The 18,269-nt window shown below is 49.8% G+C and overlaps 1 protein-coding gene across 1 annotated transcript in view; it reads right to left on the bottom strand.

Annotated features, from left to right (window-relative positions):
* The window catches only part of SLC15A1 (solute carrier family 15 member 1), a 45,777-nt gene extending 29,302 nt beyond the window's left edge, over positions 1 to 16,475 (bottom strand). Inside the window, exons 1-2 of the mRNA XM_046664867.1 lie at positions 16,295 to 16,475; positions 105 to 121 (exon numbers count right to left, since the gene is read on the bottom strand). Coding sequence (XP_046520823.1) covers positions 105 to 121; positions 16,295 to 16,298 — 21 coding nt within the window. The 5' untranslated portion in view covers positions 16,299 to 16,475. The remainder of the gene's footprint in view (positions 1 to 104; positions 122 to 16,294) is intronic.
* Between the last annotated feature and the right edge of the window lie 1,794 nt (positions 16,476 to 18,269).

The following is an 18,269-nucleotide window of genomic DNA, read 5'->3' as shown; positions in this document are numbered from 1 at the left end:
ACGCATTTGTTAAATAAATGAGGCACAGCTGTGAATATTTAGGAGCAAAACAGACTGCAAAGTTTACAAAATGAAGCTACATGGGGAAGACAAAGGATACTCACCTGCGACCTGGACATTCCTGAAAGAAAAACAAAATGCCACCATTAAAGTCAAGCAATTCAAGGACTTTTTGCTGAGTCTAACTCAGGACCTCTGGCTGTCCACGGCGGTCGGCCGTGCTGTCAGACGGCTCCGGCCCTCTCTGGATCCCAGCCCGAGGCCGGGCCTCTTATCTGGAGTGGGGCCTGGCATCTGCTCTTGCTTTTAATTAGCTCCTCGGGCAAGTCTCATGTGCAGTCAGAGTCGAGAAGCAGGGGCTCAGAGAATGGTGCCCAAACCATTTCCTCCTTAAAACACTTCAAAGACCGCCCAGCGCCCACAGGGTAGGATGCAAACTTTCAGCGTGTCCTTCCCATCTCACAAGGTCAGCGGGTTTGGGTGAAGATTAAGCAACGGAAATACAAAACGCCTCCGGGTACCTAACACCCAGTGCGGACTTGACCCCCTTCCTGTGACCTGGGCCCACCTTTCAGCCCCTTCCCCATGCACACAGGGCTCCCACGGCACCCAACCGTTTGTTCACGGAACACATTGCAGACCCAGCTACAGTCCTTAAAGCCCAAGACAGCAACTCCTTTGCCAGGGACACTCCTTCCCTTCACAAAGCTTCTCTGACCTCCTGCGTTACCAGAGGGCAAGAGCAGACTTTATATTTTTGCCTCCCCTCTAGTGGAAGAATCACGTGCCCCCCATCTCTGCATCCCAGCATCTTTTCCGACACCTGCCCCAGAGCAGGGCTCACTGTCAGAAGAACGGTTAGAAGAGCAACAAGAAAAAGGGTGAGAATCCAAGCAAGTGGGCGCAAACCCCCTGCGATGGACTGCCTTCTCTATCTCGGGCGCGCCCTTCATCCCCGCTGCCCCCGCCCTTCTGTCTCCCCGGAATCTTGACACGAGCTGACCCCTGCCCTTGTCTGGAGTCCTCTCGCTGCTCCCCACATGGACACAGTGCCTGTATTTGTCAGCGTCTGTCACGTGCTGTGCCCTCTCCATGGGGAATCACTACGGACCACAGCTCAGAATCCTTTGTCATCAGGGCCCCCTAGCACCCCCTGCCTCTATTATAGTCAGTGACCCCACAGCAGTGGTTCCCAAACTGGAGTGTGCCTCAGAACCACCCGGGGGCTTGTAAGAACAGGCTGTTGGATCCCATACCCAGAGTTGCTGACTCTGTAGGTCTGGGGGGCCCCTTGAGGCTGCATTTCTAACAAGGTCCAAGGTGATGTCGGTGCTGCTGGCCCAGACCACACTCTGAGAACCACAGGCAGGCTGTGATGGGGAGCTGCCTCACTGATGGACATAAGTAAGTTTTACCACTTCCCTGGCCCGAGCAGCAGGGACCCTTCCGTGCCAGGTGTGCAGAGAGGAACCGAATACAGGAGCTGGACAGATAGCATGCTGGGGTCTCCAGCAGGGTCGCCCCACTCAATCTCTCACACCCTTCCCCATCGGGGCCCGTCTTCTCGGATCTGCCACCTTGTGTTTTCATTACATGGGAGTCCAGGGGCCCATCCCACAAGAAACCAAACCACAACCCTGCCCGAGGAACTCCTGTCTTGGCCCAGACCCCCACGTGGCGCCCTGGCCCCCGTCTGCCCGTCTCGTGGGCTGGGGCCTCACTTCCTGAATTCAGTCATGCTGCCCTGTGGGTACTTGACTTCCCAGCTCCGCGGGCCCCACGGCCTCACACCAGACAGTCTCGCACTTTTGTCCACTTAAGAGCAGCGATGCTATTTTCGTCCTTGTCCGAAGGTGGGAAATAAACTGTCCTGGTCTCACAGGGCTCCGATTCCCAACTCTTCCTGCCTGTAAAGTTCTGGAAGGAGATTCCTCACCACTAATAGGCTGGTTTTCTCCCCAGTTAGACTTCCTTGGAGTAAGCGGCTGCTCTCAGGGGCAACACATCAGGGTGTTCCTTTCCTTGACACCCTCCCAAAAGGTCACCTCACACTGCTGTGTCCTCGAGTGACAGTCACTGCTCCTCTGGCGTTGGCCCTCTCCACACGGCTCTCTCCTCCCAGGTTTCAGTCATTGTTTTGTACCACTTCCTACAGGTGGTGACAGTGAGGCCATTACTCCGGATACCGGCACTGTCATTTATGGTTCTCTGTCTCCCATCCTTTCTAAACAGTCTTTGTGTGAATAAATGCTCCTATTTTGACTATGCCATCTGTTTCCTGATGGGACCATGATGGATACAGCCCACAAACCAGGTTTCTTCACCAGACGCTACATGCTGCCATTTGTTTCATCACCAGACTGGGGAGAGAATCACTCTGCAGTGAAGGACAAGGAGCGGTTAGGAACACGAGCTTTTGTAAGGTTCCACACACACGCCTGTCAGCAGGATTTGAAGCCTGTTTCTTTGCAGTCATGCTGCGTCTTCTTGAGGACACTGCAGGACCTTATGATGCTCTGCCCACTTAGACTTCAGATAATGTGGCCTTACAGTTTCCCAAAGACCAGACAAGGCAAGGAGTGACGCCCATGCAAGGGCTCAGATGGGCCTTCCATAGAAAAGCAGGAGGAGGGTACGAAAACTCAACTAACAGAGACGCCTGGAGCTCCGCTGCTGTCATTCATTTCACACGTTTCTCAGAATTGTGGTTGGCAAGGAAAGAGTTCGTCTGGCCAGGGGAGCATGTATAATTTTTTGCAAAATATTATTTAGCACCTATTATTTGCTAAATACTAATGGCAAGGGTTTTGTTTACTTCAAACATAAATAGGGTTGCAGAAAAGAGAGCTCAGATCTTGTCCCAGCCACCACCACACCCAGAACGCCACTACGGAAAATGAAATCTCTAAACTCACTCAAGTGAAAATCTGAGATCTCGTATCCAGTCCTCACCCAGGAAGTTTTTATCTTCTGAAAGGTGTGCATCGCAAAGAGCTACTTTTATTACTGCAGGGCACAGGTTGCTAAACTCTCCTTTTAGAGAATTCAGAGCTGTTTCCCGGATGTAATACCAGAGTCAGCATTTCTTATCTTCATAGCCCTGTGTCAACAGGATTGCTATCTTCGAGAGCTCAAGTGCAGAAGTGGTGCTCACGTTGAGCCTTAAGTCTGAATTCAGATTTCAATCGTCACGAGATTCTGTTTACTTCGTTACAACTGTGTCTGTCATTGGTATTCCGATAGCAAAACTAACCAGCACATTCGAGTGGTCCGGTGTTTCCAGCATCATTCCTGGGTCACTTGGATTTACCTACTGATCAGAGTAGAGTGGCCTGGAATCAGGCTTGCCAGGTAGTGAGCTTCATTGGTACCCGGCACATGGTAATCACTGAGTCAGTGCTGGCTCTTACGGTTATTCTAAGCCAGCCACGCTTCTGCCTTCCTTTTGGCTAAAGGATTGAATGAAATAAGAGTGCATCACAAATGCCTATGATTACTGACCTGGGGGACGGCAGGGAAGACCAAGAAAGACACTCTATTACTTCCCACCACTTAGCGAAATCTCTTCACAAAGGTTCATAGTTCCCACTATTTAACGAAGCACGTTCTATATTTCGAACCATTTAGAGACAGAAACCCTACCTTTAACGTTTTATTACACAGAAATTAATAACTCCCTCAGCAACAGGATGGGTGTAAAGACCGCATTTCTAGAACCTGCACTTGAGAGGGGAAGAAGGAGGCATTTTGTTCAAGTCTACGAGAGATGCTCTCACCGGCAGACGGGGAGGAAACTGTTCCCTCTTGTGACTCAGTGAGACTGAGGGAAGGATTGCAGTCCTGCTCCGTGTGTTAGGGATGGTCTCTCTGCAGCTGCACGGTGTGGCAGGCAGAGCAGTGGTCCCTCAAAGACGTTCCATGTCCTATCCCCGGAACTCGTGGATCTGTCACCTTCCACGGTGAAAGGGACTTTGCAGATGAGATTAAGTTAAAGGCCTTGAGATGGGGCGTTTACCCTGCATTATCCGGGTGGCCCCAGTGTAATCACAAGGGTCCTCAAAAGTGTCAAAGGAGGAGATGTGAAGAAGAAAGCAAGGGTTGGAGTGACGGTAATTACTGGAAGGCCACCGCGAGCCGAGGAATGCGGTGGCCTCTAGAAGCTGGAAATGACAAGGAAATGGATTCTCCCTGGAGCCTCCAGAAGGAATGCAGCCCTGCCTACACCTGGTTTCAGCCCATGAGCCCCACGCCTCTGACCTCCAGAGCTGTAAGATTATAAATGGGTGTCATGTTAAGCCACAAAGTTTGTGGTAATTTGTTACAGCAGCAGTAGAGAAGAGCACGTGGGTTTGCCTCAAGCTCTGTAAAGCAGGTCTCGATCACTATGTACACAGACCTAAGACTCAAACTTCCCAGCAAATCTTATCTGCCAGCAAACACCCTTCTTATAGTGTTTTTTCCTCAGCTACATTTTCTACCTGGGGGCCTAGAAGTCCACACCTGGCACCGGCCTTTTCGATGGAATTTGGCAGGATCTGTCACTTGCTCTGCTGCCTTCTGCGGATCGCTGACTCTTCATCGCCCGTCTCTAAAGGGGGCATGCTCCCTTCCAGGGGTGCTGTAGGGAATGAGGTGGCCTGAAATGGCTTCACAAACCAGGAGTCAAACGAGTCAAGCTGAGTCTGGCTCTCTTAGACCATGCACGTGCCTCACAGAGGGGGTCCCATCAGACCCCCAAGGAATGCAATGGCCTCTGCTAGCATACACTTGCAGAAGTGGTGTGTGAGTTAAGCGAAGAAGTCCCCTCTCAATATTACCCCTGCATCTAGTAGGTGGAAGGACACCGGCCTTGGGACTCAGGAGGTTGAAGCTCAGCTTAGAGACCTTCTCTCTAGCCATGTGGCTTTGTTCAAAGTACTTAACCACTGGACCTCCATTCCTTCATGCAGATATGCTAACACCTTCTTTGCACATTGGTTAGTAAGATGGAATCTACATTAATAAAATGAGGTTTGTTATTTACTGCATCCCGTGAAGACAGCTGGGTAGTGTGGATGGATGTCTGGAATGGACTGATTCAAAATATGGACAAGAATTTACCGTGGGAAGCCCTGGTAGGGGTGAGAAATTGGTCCTCAAAGAAAGAAGCCATCCCCTCCAGAGGTGCTCACATTGACCAAAAGCAGAGGGTCCTGATGACATCACCCTGGGAAATCAGGCCTCCGGGATTATGAAGTTTTGGACGGAGAAAAGTCAGTCTTCTCAAATACAAGCCATGTGGCAAGCACCGATGTTCACTCAAGCTGCTTTTCAAACGGGCAGCACTATCGTGTGTGTGGCACGCAGGAAGCTATAGGGATTTAAGGATCATCTTTAATTCTCCAGTGCAGTGGTTCTCAAAGCGTGGTCCCTGGACCAGCAGTAGCAGCAGCGCCTGGGAACTCCCAGAAATGCAAATTCTCAGGTCTATCCCAGACTGACCAATCAGAAACTCCGAGGGTGGGGCCCAGCTGTCTGCACATTATCAAACCCTCTGGTGATGCAGATGCAGTACAGTCTGGGAGCTACTCACTGCTCCAGATGCTAAGGAGCCATAAAGGAAAGGGCCTGGTATGAAGGCATGCGAACTAGGTGGCAGCTCGCGTCCAGGCCATCAGCTCCTATGGTGTGACTCTGGCCTCTGCTCCTCATTCCCACTTGCTGAGCTCCGTTCATCCGTCACCAGGACCACTGCAACAAGCGGATGCCTTGCCTCACCTTTCCTGTCTCCCATCACCCCACTGACCTGAGCTTCCCCAGATGGAGCATTTCAGACCTTGCTGACTCTCTGCTACCTGTAAGGTCAGACCTGCTGCTCGGCACAGCATTCCAAGCCCTTGGGGATCTGACTTCCATCCTCCTCCACGCCAGCAGTCGAGCCAAAGGACCCATGCCAGTCTCCTTCATAACGTCTTCCACCATTAGGGCATTTAGCACTTCACCTCCCTCCTAGGACTCCCAAATACTCCCTCCCTCCTTAGATCTCTTTAGCTTCTTTATAACTGCCCCTGACAGAGCGAGTTGTTCTGGATTCTGAAAAATGTTACAGAGCCTCACGTATCACATGATCTCTCTCTCTCTCTCTCTTTTTTTTTTTTGAGAAAATAAAGTGTGTGCCACTTCAAAAAGAGCCCAGCAGGACATGCACCAACTGTAACTGTGATTGATCTGAGGCGAGGCCACGGGGGGCCTGGGGGGAGGAAGGAGCTGTGCCCTACGCTGCACACTTGGTTTGATTTTGTTTCAAACTTGATCAACCCTGATCAAGCAGTGAGAAGCGCTTTCCTTCCTGAATCGGGCTATCCCACAATGTGGTCAGGTTAGCTTCAGAAGAAGTTCCGTGCCTGTAACCCACAGCCCTTGTTTCTGGGGTGGCTTTTCTTGAGGCCATTTCTTGACCGGTTTGAGGATTTTTTTTCTTACTTGAATATTTTGCCACATTTCCCACCCTCAGGGGCCCTGCTGGTCCATATGTGCTGGTACACATTAGAAAGTGGTGTCCTTCAGGCCGGATGCTGCCCCGAGAGGCGTGGCTTGACAAGTGGACAGCAGCTTGGTTCCAACAGGAAAGGATGTCCCTGGGTGGACACATTGCTTGGCATGGAGCATGGGCTGTATTCCAGCTCCCCAGGGCCCTCCTGCTGGGGCCTCCATACAGGGTACAGCCTGCACACCTCTGGGCAGTGGCCTTGCCTGTCCTTCAATTTTTTCTTTTATAGAAATAGCCTCTTTTCCACAATTACCTTCTTCCCCACTAAGAGAGAATGTATTTTTCCTCTGATACAGGGACAAATAGCTACAGAAACATAGAATGCATGGATGTACGGTTTCTAGAACGCCACTTTAATCAAGCTACTGGTTGTCTTGCCTGCACCACTGCTGGAAGTAAATGAGTGACCAATCCTTTGAGAACTAAGAATGTCAACTAAACCCTAATAACATGAAGCTACTTTAGAAATACAGGGAAACTAGTGCTAATGGGGCAGTACAGGTTTTATTAAGTGGATTGGCATGAAGCCATTGCAGGGAACGGCTCAGCCCTGGAGCGCTGGCGACCTTGTATCCACACAGGCCACATGGGCAAAGGTGTGAGCCCAGCTAATGAGGCATGGGGCTGTCTGTCCAGGCCCCGGAGAAGACAGACACAGGATATAAAACCACTTAGCTACAGTCTGGAGTTGGCTCCTCAGCAACGGGGTCGCTCACACTGTGTGTTTCCGTGAGCAGCCCTGTTGTTTCAGCATCAGCCTTTTCGTTGTGGGGATGGGGACCACAGGGAGCTGACACTTTGGCTAGTCTTCCTTTGCTGTCTCTGTGAGTAACAAAGGGCCTCGTTGTATCTTTAACCACCCAGCCGCCAGGCCTTGTCCTGTGTGTGTCTGACAGCCATGCTTTCTCCTTTCTTTACGCCACCTGCTCCCTCAGCTTGGGCCCCACTGGGCAGGACTGAGGGAGGCAGCTCTTGGTCAGTGCATTAGTTTGCCGGGGCCGCCATAACAACGTTCCACAAACAGAGTGGTTTGAAAGAACAGAAATTTATCGTCTCACAGTTCTGGAGGCTGGAAGTCCGAGATCAAGGTGTGGGCAGAGTTGGTTCCTTCTGAGGGCTATGAGGGAGACTCTGTTCCATGCCGCTCCCTTAGCTTCTGCTGGTTTACTGGCAATCTTTGACTTTCTTTGCCTCATAGAAGCATCACCCCAATCTCTGCCTTCATCTTCACATGGTCTTCCCTCTGTGTGTGTGTGTCTAAATTTCCCCCTCTTATAAGGACACCAGTTACATTGGGTTAGGGGCCCTCTACTCCAGTATGACCTCCTCTGAACTAGTTACATCTACAATGACCCTATTTCCAAATAAGGTCCCATTCTGAGGTACCGAGGGTAGGACTTCAGCCTATGAATTTGAGGGGACACAAACCATAGCAATCAGAGAGCATCTGTGGTGCACAAGCTATTGCTGGAGGTTACAGATAGTCTGCTGCCTTTTGAAGATTTCTACAGATGACTTTCTAAAGTCATAGGCATAAGAGGCCTGAGATGGCCGCCTCTGATGGTTTTATAAATCACCTATGACTTTTAGCATCTTGTTTCCATAACTACAGATGTGAATCACTGACGGCCATTCCTGTTCTCCTTCAGAAAGAAATGATCTCTGCGGCCCCAGGATCCAAGTACCTTTGGACGTGCTCAGAGATCGCTTACTCCTCAATTGCATGGCAAGGGCGGCCAGGCCAGAGGGTGCGACAGAGTTACCGTGAAGTCAGCTGTTATGCACAATAGAAAGATCCAGGGACAGTCCTAAGTTCTGTCTCAGGCGTAGGCAGGGCTTGCTTACTCAGGGGAGATGATTTTACTGGGTGTTAGGAAGGCAACCCTTGCTCTCCAAGTTATTTCCTTTATCTACAGCTGGACATTCTTTTATTCTAGAAGTCTATCCTGAACTTAGAGTGAGGTTTGCTTTACATGCTATGACTGCTGAGAGTGAATAAGCAAATACAGTCATCCCCCCTTATTTGTAGTTTCTCTTTCCTTGGTTTCAGTTACCTGCGGTCAACCATGGTTCGAAAATATTAAATGGAAAATTCCAGAAATAAACAATTCATAAGTTTTATATTGTGCACTGTTCTGAGCGGCGTGATGAAATCTCAGGCCATCCTGCTTCACCCTGCCTGGGGCATGAATCATCGCCTTGTCCAGCGAGTCCATGCTGTATATACTACCCACCCGTTAGTCACTTAGTAGCCATCTGGGTTATCAGATGGACTGTCACGGCATCACGGTGCTGGTGGTCAAGTGACCCTCACTTTACTTAAAATGGCCCCATGGAGGCATTCTATCACCTCACATCATCACAAGAAAAAGAAGGGTGAGTTGAGCACCAAGAAGATATTTTGAGAGACCACATTCACATAACTTTTATTACAGTATATTGTTATAATTTTTCTATTTTTATCATTAGTTATTCTTGTTAATGTCTTACTGTGCCTAATTTATAAATTAAGCTTTATCACAGGTATGTACGTACAGTCATGCATCGCTTAATGAAGGGGATATGTTCTGAGAAACGCGTCCTTAGGAGATTCATTACTGTGTGAACATCACAGAGTGCACTCACACAAACCTGGATGGCGTGGCCTACTACACACCAGGGCTCTATGGTACTAATCTTATGGGGCCACTGTCGTACATGTGGTCCATCGTTGACCCCAACGTTATTATCTTGCACATGACTGTACAGGAAAAAACATATAGGGTTTGGTACTATTCATGGTTTCAGGCTTCCACTGGGAATATTGGGATTATCCCCTGCGGATACTGTACATTCACAGGTTGCAGAGAAGACAGACCAATCTTCAGAGCAGGCTCCAGCAGGAAATAAGAGGAGAGCACGTGAGGGGAAGCCGCCATCAGCCTCCCGGACAGCACCCTGCCCCACAGCAAACTGCACACCTGAACAGGCAACAGAAACAAGTCTCTCAGCATCAGCCCTGATAACACTGTGTATTGTCAAAGGAGAAAGCAATGCCAAAGGCACACAAGCGTCACTAAATCAAAAGGAACCAATCTCTTGGTCTTTTAGGGGATTTGTTTAGGAGACAATTAAGTTAGAGACCCTAAATTTTAGACACAGATTTTTTCACTCTTAGATGTTAAATCATGACTAGAAAAAATGCTTTATGATGCTGGTAAGTGCGAAGGTAGGCTACAAAACTATGTAGAGAACGCACATTTTCCTCCAGTTGATATTTAGCTTGTACATGCCTCATTCCTATCATGAGAATATCTATAAGAAATTTCCAGAAGTAGAATGCTGGTGAAGTATTATGTCTATTTTAAATTTTGTTAGCTATCGCCTAACAAATCTCCATAGAAGTTTTAGGTGACTTAATTTTTCCAGTCTTATAATTTTAGAATGAGCATGATTAGAGGAAACAGCTATAAAAAAAAAAAGAGAGAAAAGTTAAACACTATTCATTGTTAAAGGCTGCCTGAGAACTTATCCACAGATCCATAGCATAGGACCAACAAAGTAGGAGCATAATTTTTAGAATTAATTTGAGATCAATTACCTGTGTCTACAACATCACTGGGAGTATTTCTGATTCACCTAATATTATATATGCGGGGTGTTCAAACAGATTCTGTTTAGAACTGATCAGAGCTGTGACCAGAAAATCCATCTTTCTCACTGAGGTAAGATATTAGTCACCAAACATAGTGCCGAAACTGAGGATGCAGGTCACAATAGCGCCACCTTTACACACTAAGAATATTTTCTAGCTAAAGTTATGTAAAAGTGATGTACGTATTCCAGAGAGAACATTTTCTACTACCACATGTACTGGGTTAAGTAGTGTCTCCCCAAACTCATGTCCTTCCTAGAATCTCAGAATGTGACCTTATTTGGAAATGGGGTCACTGCAGATGTAATGAGATGAGGTCATACTGGAGTAGGGTGGGCCCCTAATCCAATGACTGGTGTCCTTATAATAAGACAGCCATGTGAAGACAGGCACACAGAGCAGAGAGGATAAGAAGACACACAGCGAGAGGATAGTCATGTGACAGCAGAGGCAGAGCTCGGAGTGACATGTCCACAAGTCAAGGAGTGTCAAAGATTGCCGGCAACACCGGAAGCTAAGAGAAAGGCAGGGACATCCTCTCCCCTAGCGCCTTCAGAGGGAGCACAGCCCTGCCAACACCTGGATTTTGGACTTCCAGCCTCCGGAATTATGACAGAATACATTTCTGTTGTTTTAAATGACCAAGCTTGTGACACTTTTGTCAAAAAAGTATCTTGTTCACCATGCGAAATGAATATACCATGTGAGCTAATGTGTTTTGACTGAATGGGAAAAAGGTTTGCTCCCCCAAGAACATCTCAACGTACCTCCAGATATGTCCTAATAGAGCTGTAGTAAAATCTTGCCACTCGAGGCAGATGGTAGAAGTTTTAAATGCTTAGTTGGAGAACTTTCAATGGGCCTTCTTATGTGAGCACATTTTGTGAATGTTCCAGTCTGAAGTCTGATCCTTGAGCCAAATTTTCCTTTGGGCACGTGCTCAGTTTCACGTATCCCCACCCACTCGCTGGAGGACCCAACCCTCTCCCACAAGAAGCTCCCTTCAGCAGCCCAGTGGCGGCCTTGGCTGGTTTCCAGACTTGGAGGAACCAGACCTCCCTCCTTCTTGAGGCGAGTCTGTGGACAATCCTCTCCTGTCCCCTTGGCCCTGGTACTTTCCCGCTGTTGATACTGTCCTTTAACTTGGCACTGCCTGTGGACGGTGGCTGCACTTGTGCAGAATCCTGACAGTGAGGGCGGCGGCGAGCAGAGACACGTGCGACACAGCCCCATTCACATCAACCCCAAGCGATCCCCTGTCCACTTTTCTCAGTGATGTACTTCTGGTCTCTGAATCCAAAGGACAAAGTTACAAAATAGCCATTCCCTGGCTCTTTATGTTGCAACCCCAGTATGATGAGTCACCGGTTCTCATTCACCTCCTGATAATGCTGTTCTTATTCTTTCACCATCATCGTGGAGGAATGTGGAATGGTCCTCAGATTCCACCCTTGTTTTTATTTCCTTATCAGCTCACCTGGGCCACCTACCCACTTTCTCTCCTGCCAGGGATGGAATCAAGATGCAATTGTGTCTGAGAGCTGTTGCTGCCCCAAGAGGTGGGACACAGCTGGCCTGGTAGTCTCTGCCCCAGGGTTTCATTCATCCCCCTCCTGTCATTAGCAGCTCTTCCCTGGAGAACAGATGGCTGTCCATCTCACTAGCAAACTTTCCTGGTAATTCAACTAGCCAATTGAGTAATCTCTCAATCCGTTCTCTGTTCTTCAGTAACTCAAAATTATTAATCAAAAAATCCAAGGAAACCAAAAATGGAATAATTCCACTCAGGACATTTTAGAGACGGGTGAAGGACTATGCAGAACTAAGATGGCAAATCCTCCAACTTTGACGAGACGCTGTCAGTCGCTGCTTCCGCTGGTCCCCCAATACGTTATTCACCTCAACCATAACTCAGGGTGGAAAAGTGTTCCTCATAGGCGTGAGTTCCCGCCGCTGAGGACGAGTTTCTTTAAGGCAGGACTATTTTAAACCTTCACATGGTAAATAAATACCTGCACAAAGAAGTGATTTAGGCCCACCCCCTGCCAGTCTGAGCTGGACCACATCAATTCAGCACTCCTGTTATTTTCTACCCTACATTCTTACCTTTGCAAGCTAATTTTCTAATTCTAGCTACTAACTTAGCCAGCTCTGGCGGTCTAGTGGTTAAGATTTGGCGCTCTACCTGCAGCAGCCCAGGTTGGTTTCCGGTCAGGGAACCACACCACCCATGTTTCCGTCTGTTGGTTGTCATACTCTGGCAGCTGCATGAGGCTGTGATGCTGAAACCTATGCCATCGGTATTTCAAATACCAGCAGGGTCCCCCATGGTGGACAGGTTTCAGTGGAACTTTCAGACCAAGAGAGACTAGGAAGAAGGACCTGGCCACCGACTTCTGAAAAAATTAGCCATGAAAACCCTATGACTAGCAGTGAAGCATTGTCTGATACAGCGCTGGAAGGTGAGATGGTGCAAAAAAACTGGGCAGGGTTCCGCTCTGCTGCTCTGCTCCATTCAGGGTCACTAGGAGCTGAAATTGACTTGATGGCACTAACAAGCTACTAACTTACCCCAAACTTGATCATCATGGACAAGCCAGGGCCACACAAGGGCCAGACTGCACTAGATCTTTCTTGCCATGATCTCATTTTTGGGGCACAGTAGTTGGACATGGGGGAGGGTCAAGAAAAAGACAGCCTGTCATTTAGAGTCATTTCGAGCAGTGGTTCTCAAAGTGTGGTCCTGGGACCAGCAGCAGCACCCGGGAACTTGTGTAAATGCAAACCCGTGAGCCCTGCCCCAGACCTACGGAAGCAGAGACTCTAGGGCTGGGGCCCGCAGCCTGTTAGAGCAAGCCCTCATCCAGGTGATCCTGATGCACACTGAAGTTTGAAGGCCACTGACTTAGAGTAATGGCAGCCCCAAAGAACCCAGTGTCAGAAGTTCTCTCTTCTTGCCGTCTGGGAGGAAGAAGCTTTTCCAAGGCTCAGATGCCCAAGGCGCCCTTTGGTGAGGAGCAGCCTCAGCTGCCAGCTGTACTCTTACAGCCTGTAGCAGGAATGCTGGCTTCCCTGGGCCTTCAGCACTGTCTTTTGGTTTACTCAAGAGCTTCTAGAAAGAGATGAGAATGTGGAAGGACTTTTAAATGGCCAGGTTTGTGGCACCTTCAAGGCTAGTCCATCATTTCATGCTCAGGCAGGAAGCTGACTTGACCAACTCATCAGAATGCCATAGGAGGCCAGCAAGAGGCTGAGATTTGGGGGGGCAGGATTATAATAAAGTGTGCTTCGTTAAGTGAATGAATTTCTCAAAACACCCTGGAGGCCCTGGCAGAGAGGGAGGCAGAGATTGCTTCATAGAACTTGAAGCCTCCTCAGGATTAATTTTCAAAGTCAAATATGTGGCAAATGACAGAGCCGGACCTATGGTTTTCCGGGACAAAAGTACAGGAAGCAATTTGTGAGAGCAAGAACTTTAGTGTAATCTCTTGCTAAGCTCTGGGAAGGGGGTGGGATGGGGTGAGATGGGAGAGATCAAATACTTGAAATCTTCAGCAAAAGTTTTCCCAGCCCTACAAAGGCCTCAGAGCCGGCTCTCCAGTTACTTGAGAGGTTCTCGGCCATTTCAAGAACTGAGTCCTCACAACAGCCCTTGGGAAACTAGCCTTCTCTCCACCGCCGATTCTGATGAGCACACCCATGCTTTAAAGCCGCGTTCAGCAAACTATGGCTCACAAGCTAACAACAGTTTCTACAATTTTAAACGATCGAAAAACAATTTTTAAAGACTATTTTGTGACAAATGAAAATTAAATAAAATTCAAATTTCTGTGCCTAAATAAAGTTTTATTGGAACACAGCTCTGCCCATGCGTTTACATATTTGGACTGCAAGGGCACAGTTGAGTAGTTGCCACAGAGACTGTATGGCCGTCAAAGCCAAAAACACTTACTATCTGGCCCATTATAAGAAGGGTTTGCTGACCCATCTTTGAGGCAGAGGGTTTGCAGTTCACGATTCCAACCAGATACTGCCGCCGGGCCTAGTTGTCCAGAATTCACACCCAAAGCAACCTTTTATCCAGTTTATTCTTGTGGGATCTTGTTGCTTATGTTACTAAGTCTAGTGAAGGCCTCGAGGATACAGTTCCCACTCTCATCACACCCCTCACTGTCCTGTCCAGCCCTCACTTCTGCCCCTCCACTCCCACGGCCAGTGAAAGATCCCGGGCTGAAAAGTGGTTCCAGTTCCACTTGGGATGAAATCAGCTCGACACAAACGTTTCTCTAAGAACCATTTCCTCACTTCTTTCCCTCCTGGCGTGTCCACCAAGTGTCCAAGTGTCCCCCTTCGGTCACTAGGGGATCTGAAACAATTCTGGAATAATCTAAGTGCCCAAGATCTGCTCTCAAGAGGGGAAGTTATTGCTACTTTTGTATCAAAACATTTTTCTAATTATTTGTTTCACTTACTAGCTAAACCTAGATACCGAAAATTTAGGATTTGAGTAAACATAAAACTGGGGTCTGAATATAAACTTCTTGTTGCTACTCATATGCCAATCTTAGCTGCGAATAAATAATAAATCAATAAATCAAATAAACCACTGAAGGACCAATTTGCAAACTGGAAAGAATCAATTCATCCAGGACGATACTTCAAAAGCTGACTGTATTCATTTGTCAATTATCGGGCTCCTGACTGCTACCCGGAGTGGAACTATTTTTGGAAAGTTCTAACTCAGCAAAAATGCTACTCAGGTAGGTATCAGAAGACCAAAATAAATACTCAGAGCGCCTCCCAGAAGTTACATGGAGTGACAAGTGAAGGGTGTTTGAGGTGGGATCCAGAACTCCAGCCCAGGAGTCAGTCTGCCTGTGAAGCACACACTGCTGACAGCCTCCACCTGAGAGGGAGGCAGCAGCATCTTTCTGAAAGGAGCACAGTCAGCCACAGCTAGACGTCCCAAGTGTGAACCACTCAGCACTGCTACTTCAGAACCACCCTGCTGCGTGGTCCAGTGGGACTGGGAGAGCCAGCTGGAGTGCTGCACACCTGGTGTTGTGCTCTTACACACCTCAACACAACCGCTGAGGGCGATACTGATGCTTCTGACTAATGGCTGTGGAAGTGGAGGCCCAAAGAGCTTAACGTACTGATGCAGAATCATAGAGGCGGCAAGCAGGTAGAAAGGGATGTAAGTACAGGCAGGCCAAAGTCAGACCGGTTCTCTCAACCGTGGGCCACATGGTGCCTCCTGGGCCCATCCGGGGCACGACTTTGGGGGAGTCACTTGACTTGCCTGCCCTGTCTGTAAGGAAGAGGGCTGGGTTGATCTCTGGTCTCTTCTGGCTCTGCTCCCGGCTTCTGCATTCCTTCCAGAGCGGTTTATTCCGAAGCAGGCAGGATTAAGTTGTTTCCTCGATGTTCTACTGACATGACACTCCATGCCTGTGGAGGGCCAGCTACTCTCCTTCTGTGCCTTCTCTTGAGGCTTGAGGACAGTGGCAGAACGATAAGACGGGCCACAAAGGGCCAGCCGCAAATCCTCTTGGACTAGGCAGGGCTGCCTCCGGAGCTCTGGGGTCACCTCGCCAGCCAGGGGCAGTGAGAGTGCGAAGGCAGCCCCTGAGCGCCCAGCAGCTGGACGGAGCTCCTGCGGGCGCTGCCATCGCGCGCACGACCCAGCCCAGCTTCAAGCCCACCGCCAGCGCCCAGCCTGGGAACACGAGGACCGAGGCTTCCCAACAGGCGGGCAGGTCGAGCGCTGCGTTCCTTCTCGAAACTTCCGAGTCCGGGCACCTCGGAACCTCCGCCTGCGCGCCCTGGGAGCGCGGAGACCCCCTCGGCACAGGAGGGAGACCTGGCGCCCCGCGACTTCCCCGGAGCCCGCGAGCACCGGCTCCACCGACCCCCAGTCGCTTCCCGCCGCGGTGTCGTGTCCCTGCCGCGCGCCCCTGCGCCCTCCCGGGTGCCAGCCCTCCCGGCTCCGAGAGCCGCCGGCGACAGCGGGGACCCGCGTCGCAGCCCGTCCCGGCGCTCCCTCTGCCGCGCCCCGACCGCGCAGCCCCCGCGCCTGGGGGTCCCCTCTGCTCCCCGCCGACCCCGCCCTCCCGGGCCCGCGAGCCTACCCATGCTGGCGGCTCCGAGGGCTCCGTGCGACCGCGAGCGACGAGGCCCGGCGGGAGGGCTTCTTTTGAAGGTGCTGCTCCTACGACTTTGTTTCTAGGCTCTGCCCAGCTACCTGCGTCTCTGGAGGTGTGCAGGCAGGGCGCCCGGCTCCACCCTTGGAGGCGGTGGAACAGCAGGGAGCAGAGGTTAGCGCCCCTTGAGCCCCAGCAGGAGGACACCTGTCTGGACCCGCGCCGGGCCTCCGCGGTCTCGCCCCAGGCCCTCGGGGGCCGGCTAGGGGCACAGCCGCCCGCGACAGGAGCGGCGGGGCCCGGGACGCCCCGGCGTGAGCGCGCATCTGAGCCACGACAGGGCTGGTGAAAAGGCAGGTTCCCAGGCCTCACCCCGGCTTTCCTGACTCAGTAGGTCGGGAGTGAGGCCCGAGAATGGGCATTTCTAACAGGTTCTAAGGTGATGCTGCTGCTGCTGCTCCGGGGACCCCACTTTGGAAACCGCTGAACTGGGAACACACGACTTCTGTGTGGGGAAGCAAACCTGGGTGAAACTGGTTAGTTTTATGTGTGCATGTGCATGCGTGTGTGGCTTTACCTGAAGTGTGAACCATGGAAAGCGTTTCTGGAGGACTCTACCTTACGTTTCTTTACAGACAACAAGAACAAAAATAATAAGATAGCAATTATCTCCAGATCATTTTTCTGTTCCTTATCTGACTTAGGGGAGAAGGGGTTGTGCTCTGCAAACCCTGAGAGGTACATTAAAACGGGAAATGAAGGCGAGTTTCTATTCTCTTTTTTTAAACCGTGATAAAATTTACCATCTTAACCGTTTTGTGTACATTCAGTGGCATGAAGTACAGTCACACTGTTGTGCATCCATCACCACCATCCACCTCCAGGACTTTTTCATCTTCCTAGACTAAAACTCTGAACCCACTAAACACTAACTCCCCATTCCCCGCTCCCCCAACCCCTGGCAACCACCCTTCTCCTTTCTGTCTCTACGAATTGACTCTCTAGGAGCATCATATAGGTGGAATCATGGTATTTGTCCTTTTGTGTCTGCTTCTCTCCCTTGTTATAATGCGTCAAGGTCCATCCATGTTGGAGCATATGTCAGAATTTCCTTCAAGGGTGAATGATAGTCCATTATACGTACACACCACATTTCGTTTGTCCATTCATCTGTCTCTATTGTCTTTTGAGTCTTAGCAACGCCCCCAGCCACGCAGACTGGAAGACTGTGGTGTGTGGGGGAGAAACCAAGGCAGATGCTCCCCAGAGGCACTGAATCGGCCCTTCTTGGACTTTCCTCATTGTGCACAAGGAAGAGAAACCTCTTCGGGTCGTGGCTTAATTGATACACGCAGGGTAGCAGCTGATGTACATAAAGGTGGAGGGGCTGCAAGTAAAGGAATGCATCAGGTAGAAAAACGCAGCATTGACTCAAGGAAAGAAAACTCGCTCTGAAAGGGCTGGAAGCCTGTCCGTGGTTGTTATCAGCCATCAGATAAGCCAGGGGTAGAAAGGTGAAGCTTGTGAGAGTTAATTTTGGTCAAAGTTTTCTCTGCGGGGTGGTATTTCTGTTGTTGAGCTCGTGAACCTTGGAATCCTGGGCCACTGTAAATGCTCCCCTGTTCTGGGCCAGTGGTTCTCAGAGTGGGGTCCCCTGGCCAGCAGCATCAGCATCACCTAGGAACTTGTGACAGACGTAGATTCTTGGGCTCCAGATCCACTGAACCAGACATGGCAGATAGGGCGCAGCCGACTTCTTAGTAGATGTGAGGCAAACGCTATTTCTCCATGTGCTTCTTTAATCCTTCATTCAGCCATTATTTATTTACCACCTCCAAGTGCAAACTGCTGTGCTTGTGACAGGCCTTGGGCAAACAGCCCTGCATTCAGCGCTTACATTCTTTACCTTCTAAGCTTGACCAGAAGGGGCAAGTTACTGGAGATGGAGAAGCATAAATGAAGA

Source organism: Equus quagga, chromosome 6, assembly GCF_021613505.1.
Source record: "Equus quagga isolate Etosha38 chromosome 6, UCLA_HA_Equagga_1.0, whole genome shotgun sequence".
NCBI classification, from domain to species: Eukaryota; Metazoa; Chordata; class Mammalia; order Perissodactyla; family Equidae; genus Equus; species Equus quagga.
Note: the sequence above shows the minus strand (reverse complement) of the source record. Positions and strands in the feature narration are given on the sequence as shown.